The 14,541-nt window shown below is 40.3% G+C and overlaps 1 protein-coding gene across 1 annotated transcript; it reads right to left on the reverse strand.

Moving 5' to 3' along the window:
• Window positions 1-1,323: 1,323 nt before the first annotated feature.
• On the reverse strand, window positions 1,324-12,627 carry colq (collagen-like tail subunit (single strand of homotrimer) of asymmetric acetylcholinesterase). The gene is made up of 16 exons (XM_037677210.1): window positions 12,515-12,627; window positions 11,903-12,012; window positions 10,586-10,678; window positions 9,254-9,298; window positions 9,063-9,089; window positions 4,432-4,503; window positions 4,236-4,298; window positions 4,125-4,151; window positions 4,006-4,050; window positions 3,892-3,927; window positions 3,707-3,787; window positions 3,168-3,264; window positions 2,492-2,622; window positions 1,752-1,871; window positions 1,528-1,669; window positions 1,324-1,430 (listed from the first exon to the last, which is right to left on the reverse strand). Exons 1-16 carry the CDS (start codon window positions 12,609-12,611, stop codon window positions 1,324-1,326), a joined length of 1,293 nt encoding a protein of 430 aa, XP_037533138.1. The 5' UTR covers window positions 12,612-12,627.
• Window positions 12,628-14,541: the final 1,914 nt, after the last annotated feature.

The raw sequence follows: 14,541 nt of genomic DNA on the forward strand, positions 1-14,541 counted from the left end.
AAAAACACGCCACGATTTATTTAAATATGATATAGATAATGTCAAAAGTTTGAAACAAGCCACCATTGCAACAGTTATCTCCAATGAGCTCCAGGTAGATGTAAAAATGTTATTTTAGAAACTTTAGAAAATGGTGGCGCTCCACCTGCTCCATTAAGCAATCACCTACAGTATGTCTTCATTACATAGTGTATTATGCTGAATCACATTGTAGCATAAGGCATTATTAGGAATGTCTTTAAAAGAAAACAGTCCAAAATGCACATAGAATTACAATGTTACCGTTTTATGACACCTTATCTTTTGTTGCATGCATTTGAATGTTAAAGCTTGGCCAGCAGATAGTGACATACTTAAATGTATCAAATGCTTAAGAACCATTTCAACACAACTGCTTCATATTGATTCAGCGGTTCAGAAAGTTTCAGTCTCTTTTTCACTAACAATCACCAAAAACTTAACACCAGACTTAACGCTGCTACATCACCAACACAGTCCAAACTACCAAATGACCCACTGTCAACATGAGCAGCCTTTCTCCAGGCTTTATGCTCCAATCTTGTTTAGCAGTGTGGAGAAGACTCTGGCACCTACAGGACAAATAAAGCGAGGAACCCCATTCAAAGTGAACAATCACTTCAACATGTTGACAAATGCAGTGCAAATGTATGTTTCACAAATGAGGCCACAGTAGCGCACAGAACCGTGCTTGATGACAACCAAACACAGCGAATTAGCACAAACACCTCATACCAAATGCTAAGCATGATGATGGAGAGGTGATGATTGGGGCTTGTTCTGCAGCCATAGGACTTTGGCACCTTGCAGCTGAGGCTATCTCTATGGCAGCTAAAGCTGGGATCAAATTGGGTGATCCCAAACACAGATAAAACAAATCAAACAAAACATCTGAAGATAAATGCAGGGGTTGTAATGATCCACCTAAAATCCTGACCTCAGCCTGATTAAACTATTGTGAAGAGAATTGTATTTGCAGGTATTTGTACAGAAACAAATACCTGCAAACCTGTGAACTGCAGCAAAGTTGTAGAAAAGAGTGGGCCAAAATTCCTCCACAATCATGTGAAAGTCATTCAGAAAATGATTACTGAGCGTTATCGCTGCAAAGGTTTTACAAGCTTATAGGATGTACTTGGTTTTTCATTACTTATTAAATAAAAACATGGGTGTTAATTTGAATAATTTATAACTTGGTAAAGAACTGATCGTTTTGATCATGCTCTGATACTTAAAAATATAGACCTGAAAAAGGGCAGACTTTCTTTTTCCCAGGACTGTATGTTTTATCGATGAAGCTTGTGCTTACCCAGGAAGATATGAATTACACGTCTGATAGCCAAAGTCTTTTCCATCACACTCCTCGGCCCCTTCGTAACGATATCCATCCCCGCAGTAGGCATGTTTACACTCTATGGTAGGGCGAGACACCGAGTGTGGAGGTTATACGTGCAGAGCAGAGTACGACTAAAGGAACTGTTCAGGACCGTCTGTTTAATGGGGACTTACTGACACAGCCGTCAGTGACGACTCTGTTTCGGTCATCACACTCCTCCCCGTTGGAGATCTGCACTATCCCGTCACCACAGTAACCGTCATCGTCAGGGGCATTTTCCATGGACTGGAAGGGCGTCGTCTGGAATGGAAAAACCTTTGGCAGAATTTCGATATCTTGAGCAAAATGAGAAAATTGCATTTTGATCAGAAGAAGGTTAAGCTGCATGTACAGTCACCTGGATTGGCAGCCAGCCATCTACGTCTTTGAAATAAAGAGATCTCTGGTCTTTTCGAAATGCAAGAGCGTTGTCGGTGTGAAGACGCTCGAGTTCTTCCTCGTTGCTCACTACAAATATCTAAATGAAAGACAACATGACTAAATTTACTCTAAAGTTTTCAATATTTTTGTGTCACAGTAATTTTGTGTAAAAGTGAAGTACAGTATTCAAATAACGCACACAAACTAGGAGTGCACTGATTGCAGTTTTCTGGCCGATCACCGATCTCTAAAAAGTCTGACCTGCTGATTCCGATTTTGGCCGATACCAATTTTGTTTTATAATCGACACTGTCAGGTGTTATAAGGTCACGATGCACCTTCAATTTTCCAATATTACTTTAGTGAAAAACATACCCTTTAACAATATCCTAGAAACAATACAAACTTGTTTTAACTGGCCATTAGTGCTCTGAAATATAAATGAAGTTCAGACAATTGTTAAAACAACAACAAAAAAAATCTGTTTCTCATGCAAGTATCGGACGATTTCCAATTTCCCAAAATTCAGGATTTATCGGTGCACCCCTAACACAAACACCTGAAAGGTAAGAATTTTTAAAGTGGCAAAGTTTCAGACAATTTATATTTTACATAATGCATGTACTGAATCTCTTTAAATTACTTTAGTTAAAACAATAAAAGCCTAATTCTGATGTTCTTGTACACCTGACTGCAACAAGACTCTTCATTTCTCACCGCAGGTACTTTGGGGACGTTTGCTGTGGAGGCAAAGTTGTCAAACGAAGAACCACTGAGAGAGCTGCAGCTACACTTTCCAGGAGGCCCTGGTGGTCCTCTTGCACCTTTTGCTCCAACCATGTACAGCCCTATAATTGAGAACACACACAAAAAAAAAAAAAAATTAGCAGGCAAAAACCCCTGTCTTCATGGTTTGTGCACACAAATAAATTAAAGCAAAACAAATATATCTGAAATTGTCATTTTAACTGCAGGCTACACCAGAAGTCACACCTGAATTATATTTGATCCATCTATCAAGAGGAAAACACAATCAGCTTCATTCACACCGTATAAATGCCACTTTGATTATGTGGTGACATGATATTTGTACAACTAGGGAGGACTGCCATGTGTGAACTCACTTAAGTCACATGATGTCATCATAAGAGCATCATGTTTCAACTCGGACTCAGATTAAATTTCTTAGGTGCTAAATACGACTGCTGTGACTGCATACATTGATCTATCTTTCGCTGACTTAGCCTCTCCTCTTACAAAAAAAACAAACAAATTTTGACTAAATTTCAAGAAACAGCAGGGCTAAATTCCTCCAAAATGGAATTTCTATAAATTCTCATCTTGACTGTAAAATCCACCAGTTTTAAATTAAAACCATCAAAATGAAATTCACCTGTGGCGGGTAACCCTGGGGGTCCAGGGTGGCCAGTAGGTCCCTGTGGGCCTGCGGGTCCCATGGGACCAATTCTCCCTAGGTCTCCTTTCACTCCCTGAAATAATAAAGGTGTTCAAAATCAAAAGTAAATCCTCATTTTAAAAGAAAATTAAAGCTCAAGTGTAATTGTAAATGGCACAATAATGAGCAAATAACTAAGGGATGCAAGTCAGAATTTATTTGAGATGAGCTTTCTGTCAATAAATGTGTTTGATTCAGTCTATGTCAACTCAATGGATAAGAGTTCTGGCATCTGTCATAAATGCAAAAAAACAACAACTAGTGTCTTCACTTTCGAAAGTCAGATTAAAACCAAAAATGCAACACAAAAATACATGTGCCATGAATAGTATTTCAGCCGTACATTTTGTTCTGTGCATTTTCATCGAATGCGTTTGACGTTTGTGTGAAGTTAATGAATTTCCACAAAAAAACAAAATTATGCTTCCAAAAAGTTTTTTGAGGCATCGAAAGCACAAATATAACAAACTTGTCACCTGCTTCCCCCTCTTCCCTGGTCGGCCTGTAGGTCCTCTGTTCCCTGGGGTTCCAGGCTCTCCTTTAGGACCCATTTCACCCTGCACAACAAACCTCATATCAGTAAACAAAAACATGTTTGAATAAGTTGCAGTTCTGGAAGAACAAAATTAAAAGAAATAAAAAAAACGCTGCAGCTACTGACTTTTTGTCCAAGCATTCCTGGAAACCCCATTGCACCCTTTGGACAGAGAACATCAGGTTATACTAACTCAAACAGTGCACTAAATGTAAAATACTGCTGATACAGTCCACATACTTTGTCTCCTTTAAGTCCAGTTTCACCACGGTCACCTTGAGAACCCTGATGGAGCAGAACACAGTGAGTTACAGTATTTAATCTCCTAATAAAGAACATTTTCTAAAACAATAACTTACCTTTTCTCCTTTGTGCCCAGGTAAACCCTAGAATTAAAGCCAGTTAAAACAACGAGACACACTGAAATCAATATAAAGTCAATCTGACACAGTTTCTGATGTGGATCATACCCTAGGCCCAATTGATCCTCTGGCCCCAGGTAGACCCATCAAACCCGGGTCACCTTTCTCACCCTGACAGAGAAGAAAACATTAGACGTAGGTGGATTGCCTCTTTATGGATAATCTTTTTAAAATAATCTGCTTCTTACTACTCATGTAATTTCATAAATGGTGCAGTCTACATGATAAAGTCTGACTTACTCACTTTGGCCCCATTTGGTCCTGGCCATCCTGGCATTCCTTGCTTTCCTGGAGGTCCAGGAGGTCCAGAGCGACCCTAAAATTACACATTATCATTTTTAAGGTTTAAGTAATTACATTTCTAATGCCAGTTTGCTTTATAGTTTTTTTTTTTTTTTAAATAAGAGAAATCTAAATGCAGTATTAGCCGACAGCCGTCTCTCTCCAGCATCTTTCAGCTGCTGCTGCTCATGCGGGGGGTGGGGTGGGGGGGGCATGGCTGTAATGAGCCCTGTCACTTTGCTCTCGTTAATTAAATGATGAGCTGTATATAGAACAGGAGTTCGGCTCGTTGGGAATAAAATGATTAATGATCTTGCCGAAGCACTAAGCTAAATTGCACTGCAGTGCTTGCAAACCAGCTCAGCGAGGAGCTGCTTTTACTGGTCCGCTACAGCAACAGTCACGTCTCCTCTACCTCATCAAAAACCTTCCTGGTCCTTCGGTACAGCCGTGCAGCTTTTTGTACCGTTCAAGCAGAGAGGGACGGCAGCCTGACTGGGAAGACTGCTGCTCCATCAGATTTAAAGTAGTTGTGCAAAATGGAAATGAAAATAGAATGCAATGATTTTCAGATTTCATACACCCATATTTTATTTACAACGGAGCACAGGAAACAAAAAAGTTTACACTAAGAAATTGTACACGTTTTAGGGAAAAAAATAAGGTGAAATTTGATGGCAGCAACACATCACAACAAAGTTGGGACAGAGCCATGAAACCATTGTGAAGCACCCCCTCCCATTTTAATAACAGTCTGTAACATCTAGGAACTGAGGAGCGCAGCAGCTGGTTGTGGAGGAGACTGTTGATGTAGGATTCTAGCTGTTCAGCAGTCCTGTGTCATCTTTCTACTTAGGTTTTTTTTGTTTTTTTGTGTTTGGTTGTTTGTTTTTTTGACTGATTGAAAGCACATGTTCTAAAACCTGTATGTATTCAACGTTTATTTCTACAGGTTAGTCTCATTGAGCCTCGGAACTCATTTACAAGAGAGACCTGTTTTTAACAAATAATGATGACAACAGTAGACAATCATAAAAGAAAGCATATGACTTGAAAAATGGAAGAAAATTATATACTTTTCTGCTTTGATGGTGCCTTTCCAGATGTGTAAGCTGCCCATATCAGAGACACTCATGTACCCCCATACCATCAGAGATGCAGGAATTTGAACTGTGCACTGGTAACAGGCTGTATAGTCCCTCTCCTCTTTAATACAGAGGACATGGTGGCTGTGGTTACCAAAAATAATATTGAATTTTGATGTTTGAATGCAGAAAAGTTTTCCACTTTGCCTCAGTCTGTTTGGAGCTCTTAGGGGCGGCTGTGGCTGAGTGGTTAGAGCAGTCGTCCTCAAATGCAAAAGTTAGTGGTTCGATTCCACATGCTGAAGTGTCCCTGGGCAAAACACCGAACCCCTCATTGCCTCCAATGTGTGTCCCATTCGTGTATGAATGTGATAAAGCACGGATTATTTTCTTTAGAATGATTTGTTCAATTAGCGTTGTAGAGATCTAGTAGAGTGCTGTATGAATGGATAAAAGAGGGCACAGATTGTAGTGTAAAGCACTTTGAGTATCTTGACAAGATAGAAAAGTGCTATATAAGTACAGAAGTCCCTCGTTTGTCAGGGGGGATCTGTACCCTGAAGCCCCACGAATTGATAAGTGAAAAACCACGGAGTAGGAATATATATATATATATATATATATATATATACATACAGGTCCTTCTCAAAAAATTAGCATATTGTGATAAAGGTCATTATTTTCCATAATGTAATGATAAAAATGAAACTTTCATATATTTCAGATTCATTGCACACCAACTGAAATATTTCAGGTCTTTAATTGTTTTAATACTGATGATTATGGCCTACAGCTCATGAAAACCCAAAATGCCTGTCCCAAAAAATTAGCATATCATGAAAAGGTTCTCTAAACAAGCTATTAACCTAACCATCTGAATCAACGACGTAACTCTAAACACCTGCAAAAGATTCCTGAGGCTTTTAAAAATCCCAGCCTTGTTCATTACTCAAAACCGCAATCATGGGTAAGACTGCCGACCTGACTGCTGTCCAGAAGGCCATCATTGACACCCTCAAGCAAGAGGGTAAGACACAGAAAGAAATTGCTGAACGAATAGGCTGTTCCCAGAGTGCTGTATCAAGGCACCTCAGTGGGAAGTCTGTGGGAAGGGAAAAGTGTGGCAGAAAACGCTGCACAACGAGAAGAGGTGACCAGACCCTGAGGAGGATTGTGGAGAAGGGCCGATTCCAGACCTTGGGGGACCTGCGGAAGCAGTGGACTGAGTCTGGAGTAGAAACATCCAGAGCCACCGTGCACAGGCGTGTGCAGGAAATGGGCTACAGGTGCCGCATTCCCCAGGTCAAGCCACTCTTGATCAAGAGACTGCGTCAGAAGCATCTCGCCTGGGACTGCTGCTGAGTGGTCCAAAGTTATGTTCTCTGATTACAGTAAATTTTGCATTTCCTTTGGAAATCAAGGTCCCAGAGTCTGGAGGAAGAGAGGAGACACAGAATTCACATTGCTTGAGGTCCAGTGTCAAGTTTCCACAGTCACTGGGGTTTCATGTCAGCTGCTGGTGTTGGTCCACTGTGTTTTATCAAGCACAGGGTCAATGCAGCTAGCTATCAGGAGATTTTGGAGTAATTCATGCTTCCATCTGCTGAAAAGCTTTATGGAGATGGAGATTTCATTTTTCAGCACGACCTGGCACCTGCTCACAGTGCCAAAACCACTGGTAAATGGTTTACTGACCATGGTATTACTGTGCTCAATTGGCCTGCCAACTCTCCTGACCTGAACCCCATAGAGAACCTGTGGGATATTGTGAAGAGAAAGTTGAGAGACGCAAGACCCAACACTCTAGATGAGCTTAAGGCCGCTATCGAAACATCCTGGGCCTCCATAACACCTCAGCAGTGCCACAGGCTGATTGCCTCCATGCCACGCCGCATTGAAGCAGTCATTCATGCAAAAGGATTCCCGACCAAGTATTGAGTGCATAACTGAACATGATTATTTGAAGGTTGGCGTTTTTTGTATTAAAAACATTTGTCTTTCATTGGTGGGATGAAATATGCTAATTTTTTGGGACAGGCATTTTGGGTTTTCATGAGCTGTATGCCATAATCATCAGTATTAAAACAATTAAAGACCTGAAATATTTCAGTTGGTGTGCAATGAATCTGAAATATATGAAAGTTTCATTTTTATCATTACATTATGGAAAATAATTACCTTTATCACAATATGCTAATTTTTTGAGAAGGACCTGTATATATATATATGTATATATATATATATATATATATATATATATATATATATACACAGTATATAAAGGGGTTTTAAACACTTCCCACAGTCTTGCAATATTCTAAACAATGTTTCTAAACGCTCTAAAAGAGCACAGAATGTCATGATTTCAGCTCTTTGCCTCCGTTGCTCTCAGCCACATGGAAGCGTTCTTGGCCACGCCCACTTCTCCGCTCTGCACAGTGAACAGCTGATCAGCTGCAGCAGGAAGCTTTTTCTTCAGCTGAGGGCTGCATAAAGGTGCAACAGCTGCTAAATATTTTAAAATATATTTTTTTAAATAAAAATTCCATGCCAGTCGTGCGGCTCATCCATCAATCAGCCAATTGTGTGTCATGTCCACTCTTATTTTGAAAAACCGCGATAGAGCGAGTCCACAAGAAACGAACCGCGAAGTAGCGAGGGACTGTTGTGGTGTTCACACGTGGCTTCTTATTTGCATGATAGAGCTTTAATCTGCCATTCCAAATGGCAAAGTGAACTGTGCTCACAGACGATGAATTGTGAGGAAGTGTTCCTGAGCCCATGCAATGATGTTCAGCACAGAATCATAAGGGATCCAGTTTCAGCCTCGTCCTTTGCGCTCTTCTTCTTCTTCTTCTTCTTCTTCAATTTTTTGATGATATAATGAACTGTAGAAGATTTTCTAATTTTCTGTTGAGGAACATTATTTTGAAATTATTTCACTATTTTATGTACAGTTGTTGCAGACTGGTGAACATCTGCCCATCTTTACTTACTTTACTCAGCCCCTCAATTTTTTTTGTACTCAGCTTTTTATTTATTTGTTCTGTTTACAGGCTTTAGTTGCCCCCAGTCCTGGATTTGTAGGATGTGTTGCTGCCATCAAGTTAAAAATTACCACTTTTTTTTTCTAAAAAAAATGCTACAATTTGATATATAGTACTTGCTATATTCCATTGTAAAAAAAAAAAATACAAAATTATATTAGCAAATCGTTCTTCAGTTTTTATTTACATTTTTGCACAACCTATCAACTTTTTCAGAATTGGAGTTGAAGATGAGGACAAAGGAGACCAACAGTGAGTCCCTTTGCCATAAAAACAGGCCTGCGTTCTGCCCTTGGTGTCTGTTCTGTCTCCCAGTCAAGGTTGCGCACAGTTTCTTGATGCGCGCACCCTGGCAGGCCTCTAAATTTCAGCCAGCAGGCAGGTGGATACTTTGTATGTAATTTTGGAGAAAATCCACTTACGGCAGCGGAGAATATGGAGTGATTAATGGAGACTCTCACCTTTTGCCCAGGTCTTCCGATTTCTCCCTGACAACAAGAAGGTACAGAGGAGGAACAAAGACAACAGTCACTTAATGTACTTCCCAAAAGCATTTTTCAGTCACGTGCATCAGGTCAAACTAATCCATTTATGATACAAAAAATGAGCAGATAAGAAAATTCAATTCCGCTGGATGACATAAACCACTTACTTTTTCTCCTTTAGGCCCTTTTATTCCAGGTAATCCAGGTGGACCCTTGAAAACATAAAAAGATGATGTTAGTAAAACAGACAGATAGCTATCTAAATTATTTTTATTGTCCACAACATCCCACCACAGAGTCCTCCCTGCTTCTGGGAGTGCAGAGCTGCAGTTTCAATTAGCTAAAGGCTGACTGGTCCCTATTGATTTAAAAAGTGCCCTGTGGGTCTTTTGGATGTACTGAAGTGCTGCTGCGGTCCAACTAGTTGTGTAACAGTCTGGAATGAGCTGCTCCAGCAAACGCTTCGACAACCGTTTGGTAAATCTGCTTTTTACTCATGAGACTGTGAGGTAGCAGAACCACACCGTCTTTTTTTAAATCTTTCATAGCTTGAAAACACAAACACATGGACAGTGTGTGTTGGTAATCCCTGGAATTTACGCGACACAGTTCGCCTTTCCAGGCAGATAGCTCTTTGGACAAGTTCTGAGAAGGACGTGTGGCACACTGGCAGGCAGTGGAAAATGGCTATTTGTGTCGCAGCTAAATGTAGAGCGTTAATGGGCTGTTGTGCTGAAAGGGCCGGAGAAATCCCCATCTTCTCCGCTGCAGGAACTATCAAGTTGGAGACGAGATGGGGGTTAAAGCGAAACTTTGATTCTTTCAAGTGCGGCTCGGCAGAACAATGAATATCTTACCTGTTGTAGATAACTTTTAGAACAACGTCAGTTTGGAGAAATAGTTTAATTCTGATTGATAAGGTAACTACTTGACCAAATGGGGCATTATGAATTGCTGCTGACTTATTATTATTATTATTATTATTATTATTATTATTTTAGTTATTATCATAAATAGGGACAGTAACAGCCAGGTGTAGCACTTCAAATTCAATCTTGGGCACTCCAGCAGGAACGTCATAATATATCTGCCAGAATAATTGTGTAAATGTTAAACAGCATAAAGGTTTATAAATTAGTGTTTGCATGAATGGATAGAAAATCTTTGTTGCATTGAGATTGACATTAGCTTGTCAATCAAATTAAACTCTCTTTTGTCAAAATGAGTTTTTGAACTATCCACAAGTAAAATATTAATTTTACATAACCATTTCACAAAACTCACTTTGAAAGATATAAATGATCCCTTTCATCCATAGCAGGGGTAATAATGTTTAACACCTCAGACTTGAACATGAAACAGCTTATGATGAGTCATGCTAATCGTTTTTCCCTTATTTGTGGCAAACTGAAGGAGATTTGACAAAATAACAAAACTGTTCCAGATTTAGTGTATGGTTTTAGTTCTGGGATGCATGTGATGTTTGAACTGAGCCTTACTTGAGGTCCAGGCGGTCCAGCAGGTCCAGGAGGGCCTCGAGTACAGCCAGGATCCAAATCAGACTCGCCATTTTTATGTGATGGGCCTTCAGTCTTTAAAACAAATACAAACATATTATTATTTTCCTCTTAGGTTTGTCAAGCTCTTCTTAAAGAGATAGTCTGGTCATTTTTGAAGTGATGTTCTGTAAAGTGGTTATCAGCCTTATCAGCCGTGAGAACACAGAGTATGGAGAAAAGGGTAGAAGCCTTTGTCCAGGGCATCCTAATGGCTAGAAACACGAGGGCCCATTTCTATCCTTGTTCAGGCCTATAAAACTACCATTGCTCAGAAAAAACACACCGATGTGAAAGAACGCTACAATAGCTAGTAATCTTCTACACTTTTGCACAGAACGGTTTGTTTAGTTTGTCACTGATTGCAACCCATGTTACTATGTGAATGTATGTTTGCTGATACACTCAGCAGCCTCAGCACCATGCATCCATCCATCCATCCATCCATCCATCCATCCATCCATCCATCCATCCATCCATCCATCCATCCATCCATCCATCCATCCATCCATCATCTTTTATCTGCTGGACAGGTCTCCAGTCCATCACAGGGACACTTATAGAGACAAACAACCATTCACTCTCTCACTCACACCTAGGGGCAATTTAGAGTTACCAATCAGCCTAACATGCATGTTTTTGATCTGTGGGAGGAAACCGCCATTGGCATTTAAAAGTTTATGCTCGTCACACAAACGCTCCCATCTCAACGGGTGATAGTTTAAGAAAAGCACAACAAACTTAAACGATGTCGGCCGTAGAGGCGTTTATTCACACAGCATGTCGTTTTCGAGAAAGATGTTTTCTAAGCCTGAGAAACGATTTACAAAAGGACTCGTTTGGCTAGGTTTAGCCTTCCCTGGACAAACACTTCTGCCCTTTCCTTCAAACTCTTCGCTTCATGACTTCTGTCACAGCTCATGAAGTCCTGTTGATAACCATTTGACAGAACATCACTAAAAAAATAACTAAAACTCATAAGCTATTCCTTTAATGAAAAGACAGAGGAATACAAACACCAGTTTGCCGTTTAAAACATTTACATTTTAAATTGATCCCAGTGTGGACTTTAGTGATTAAGACTCGTAACAAAGGCTTGTTAAACCATTTCTCCCAGCAAGAACTGCATGTTCCACCATCAGACTGTTAACAGACAACCTCACTCAGGGGTCAAAAGAGACTAAGCCAGAGGCCATATGGATATAACTCAAGGACATATCAACAGCTTGATATTCCACAATAAAAAGTCACATGACTCACTAGTGTGTGGCGGCGCCAAAGTGAAGGGGGTGGAGGAAACAGTGGTGGTGGAGGTGGACCCAGCAGACAGCATGGGCTGAATCTCTTCTGTTGCTCTTGAGGTCTGAAAGCTGTGGACAGTGCAGTCAAAGATCAGACCTGCACCAAGAAGCTGAACTCATTTTCTTTAATGGTTGCTTTCACTCATGCAACTGCATTCTGACTTGGTTTGAATAGGAAAACAAGAAATGCTGATGACGTGATGACAGAACATGCATTTGAGAAAGGAAAAGCAAAACTTATCCCACACATTTTGTACAAACCTGAGAAATCAAAGAAGATGCACGAGCAGCATGAGCAACAGGGAAACAGGTGCAAAATATCAAATCATGACACCCACGCGGGAGAGTTCCCAGAGCTGGACACAGACGAGAAAGTGCCCCTCACTATTTATAGAGACATTTCCAGTCTACCTCATGGGAAGTAAGAAAATCAAAACAACTCTGCTGTACAGAGATGAGCTCATTGTGAAGCTTAGATCAAGACGTATAGAGACCCTGAGCACCTGTGCAGGGAGTGCAGTGGTGCAGTAAGACACTCAAACACATGCTTGCAGGGTAGACATGATCTTACCTGCTGAGAATAAAAGGAAGCTGTCCGGAAATGTGGACTGAGCCAGGCAATAGGAAAACCACAGTGGCAGATAGAGTCCAAGTGTTAAAAGAGTCATGCTGGCTCAGATAGTTTCCAGACTTTATGTCTGAGCCTCAGCAGCCTTGACACTCTGCTTTCTTCCTCTCCTTCTCTCCCAGCCGTCCCCTCCCTCTCCGCTCGCTCTGTCGGTTTCCCTTACGCCTTCACATGAGGGGACGCTGACCAATGCCCATTAAATCTTTCCTCCGCATCAGTGTGCTCTAAAATTACAGGAGACAGCCTGCCAGCTGCCTCTGGTGCCAATATTAGATCTACTACTGTAGGGGGTCTTATTGTTGTTTCAACTCCTGGGGGGGCGGACTTAATGGAAACAAACCTATAGTCCACTTCACTTCAAATAGGATCACATCTGAAAATGATTAAAGTGCTTTTTGCATTTTGCAGCAATTATTCTGTTTTATTAGTTTTTTTGTGCAAGACATTATTTATTTCACTGTGACATCAGTTTGGTTCAGGCTTTATTCCCCAACGTGTCCCACAAAATTGTCTATTTAGTCTTTTAAATGTGACAGTAGTTTAATATACAATCTAGTAATAATAGACTACATCAGTTTGCTGCAGTTAATGGCATCACAGAGTGTTTATTTTGCTTAAGGAATGTACAGAGTATTAAAATATTATGTTGCATCACCTTTAATTTCACCCAAAGAAGCAAATGAACAAGTTTCATCACTCAGCTGTGCCACACTCCTGCGTACGATGTAAATTAAACTGTCAAAATCGCATGAGTTTTTGTACATATTAGTGCAAAATCCATCTTTGCAAAAGAAGATACTGAAGTATTCTGATTTGCGTTTTGAAATCAGCATTATTCAAAATGGCTGCCACAGCCAGCTGACCCCAAAAAGCACAAGATTTGTTGAACTCCGTCATTTTTACAGATATTGACCTCAAATTTGTGGCAGTAGTTTAGACTGATGCCCAGCACATTTTCTGAGAGCTAACAAACTGTGCAACATCTTTCTTTAAAATTGTGTCATTAACTATTTGGAGTCAACTCTGACAGTCTGTTAGCATAATATCCCATGAGCCACTGGACAAATTTTTATGAATATTTCAGGGGAAAAAGCATCATCACTGATTAAGTGTTGGAACCAATTTAATTCAAGATCGTTACCACAACCATCAGACTTTAGAACCCCCCAAAATGACTATAATTGAGTCAGTTTTACAGATATTGTACTAATATTTGGTGTGGTTGTATCAGAAAGGTATTCACAACACTTACTCTAGGAGTTGCTTATTGCACAACATTTTAGCACAAAACTTTATCGTTAAATGTTGGAATCAAACGTTTGTTTGGTAGCAAAACATCTCATGAACCACTGGACAAATTTTCAAAAATAAATCACCAGATGTACATTGGCATCTAATTTTATGAGTCTAATTCACAATGGCCACCACAGCTAATTGACATTAACCAACCTACAATTAACTATTCATTTTTTCATTTAGCCTTTATTTATGCAGGTAGTCTCATTGAGACTAGAGAACTCATTTTCAAGAGAGACCTGTTTAGGGAGACGATGGTGGGGGTTAAGGGCCTTGCTCAGGGGCCCAGAGTGATGTGAATGAGGGTGAGGGAGGTGTGGGTGTTTCACCTTTTCCACCCACATTTTGATGTTGACAGTACCGGGAGGTGAACCTGCGACTTTCTGATCACAAGCCCATCTTCTAACCTCTGCACCACCACTCCTCCTTATAACTACAACTCACCTTAACAAATAATGAACTAAAATTGAACATTTGATGTAGTAGCTAAGAGTCATTCACTTCACTTACAATTGCACACTAAAAATGCTGCAGCTCAGCTCTTAACAGGAACTTGTAGGTTTGATCCTATCTCACCAGTTTTATCCTCCCTTCACTGGCTCACTGTGTGTGTCAGAACTGGTTTTAAAATTCTCCTGTTGACCTTTACGTGCATTAATGGCCTTGTACTCTTG

This window comes from Nematolebias whitei, chromosome 5 (assembly GCF_014905685.2).
Source record: "Nematolebias whitei isolate Nwh7 chromosome 5, NemWhi1, whole genome shotgun sequence".
NCBI classification, from domain to species: domain Eukaryota; kingdom Metazoa; phylum Chordata; class Actinopteri; order Cyprinodontiformes; family Rivulidae; genus Nematolebias; species Nematolebias whitei.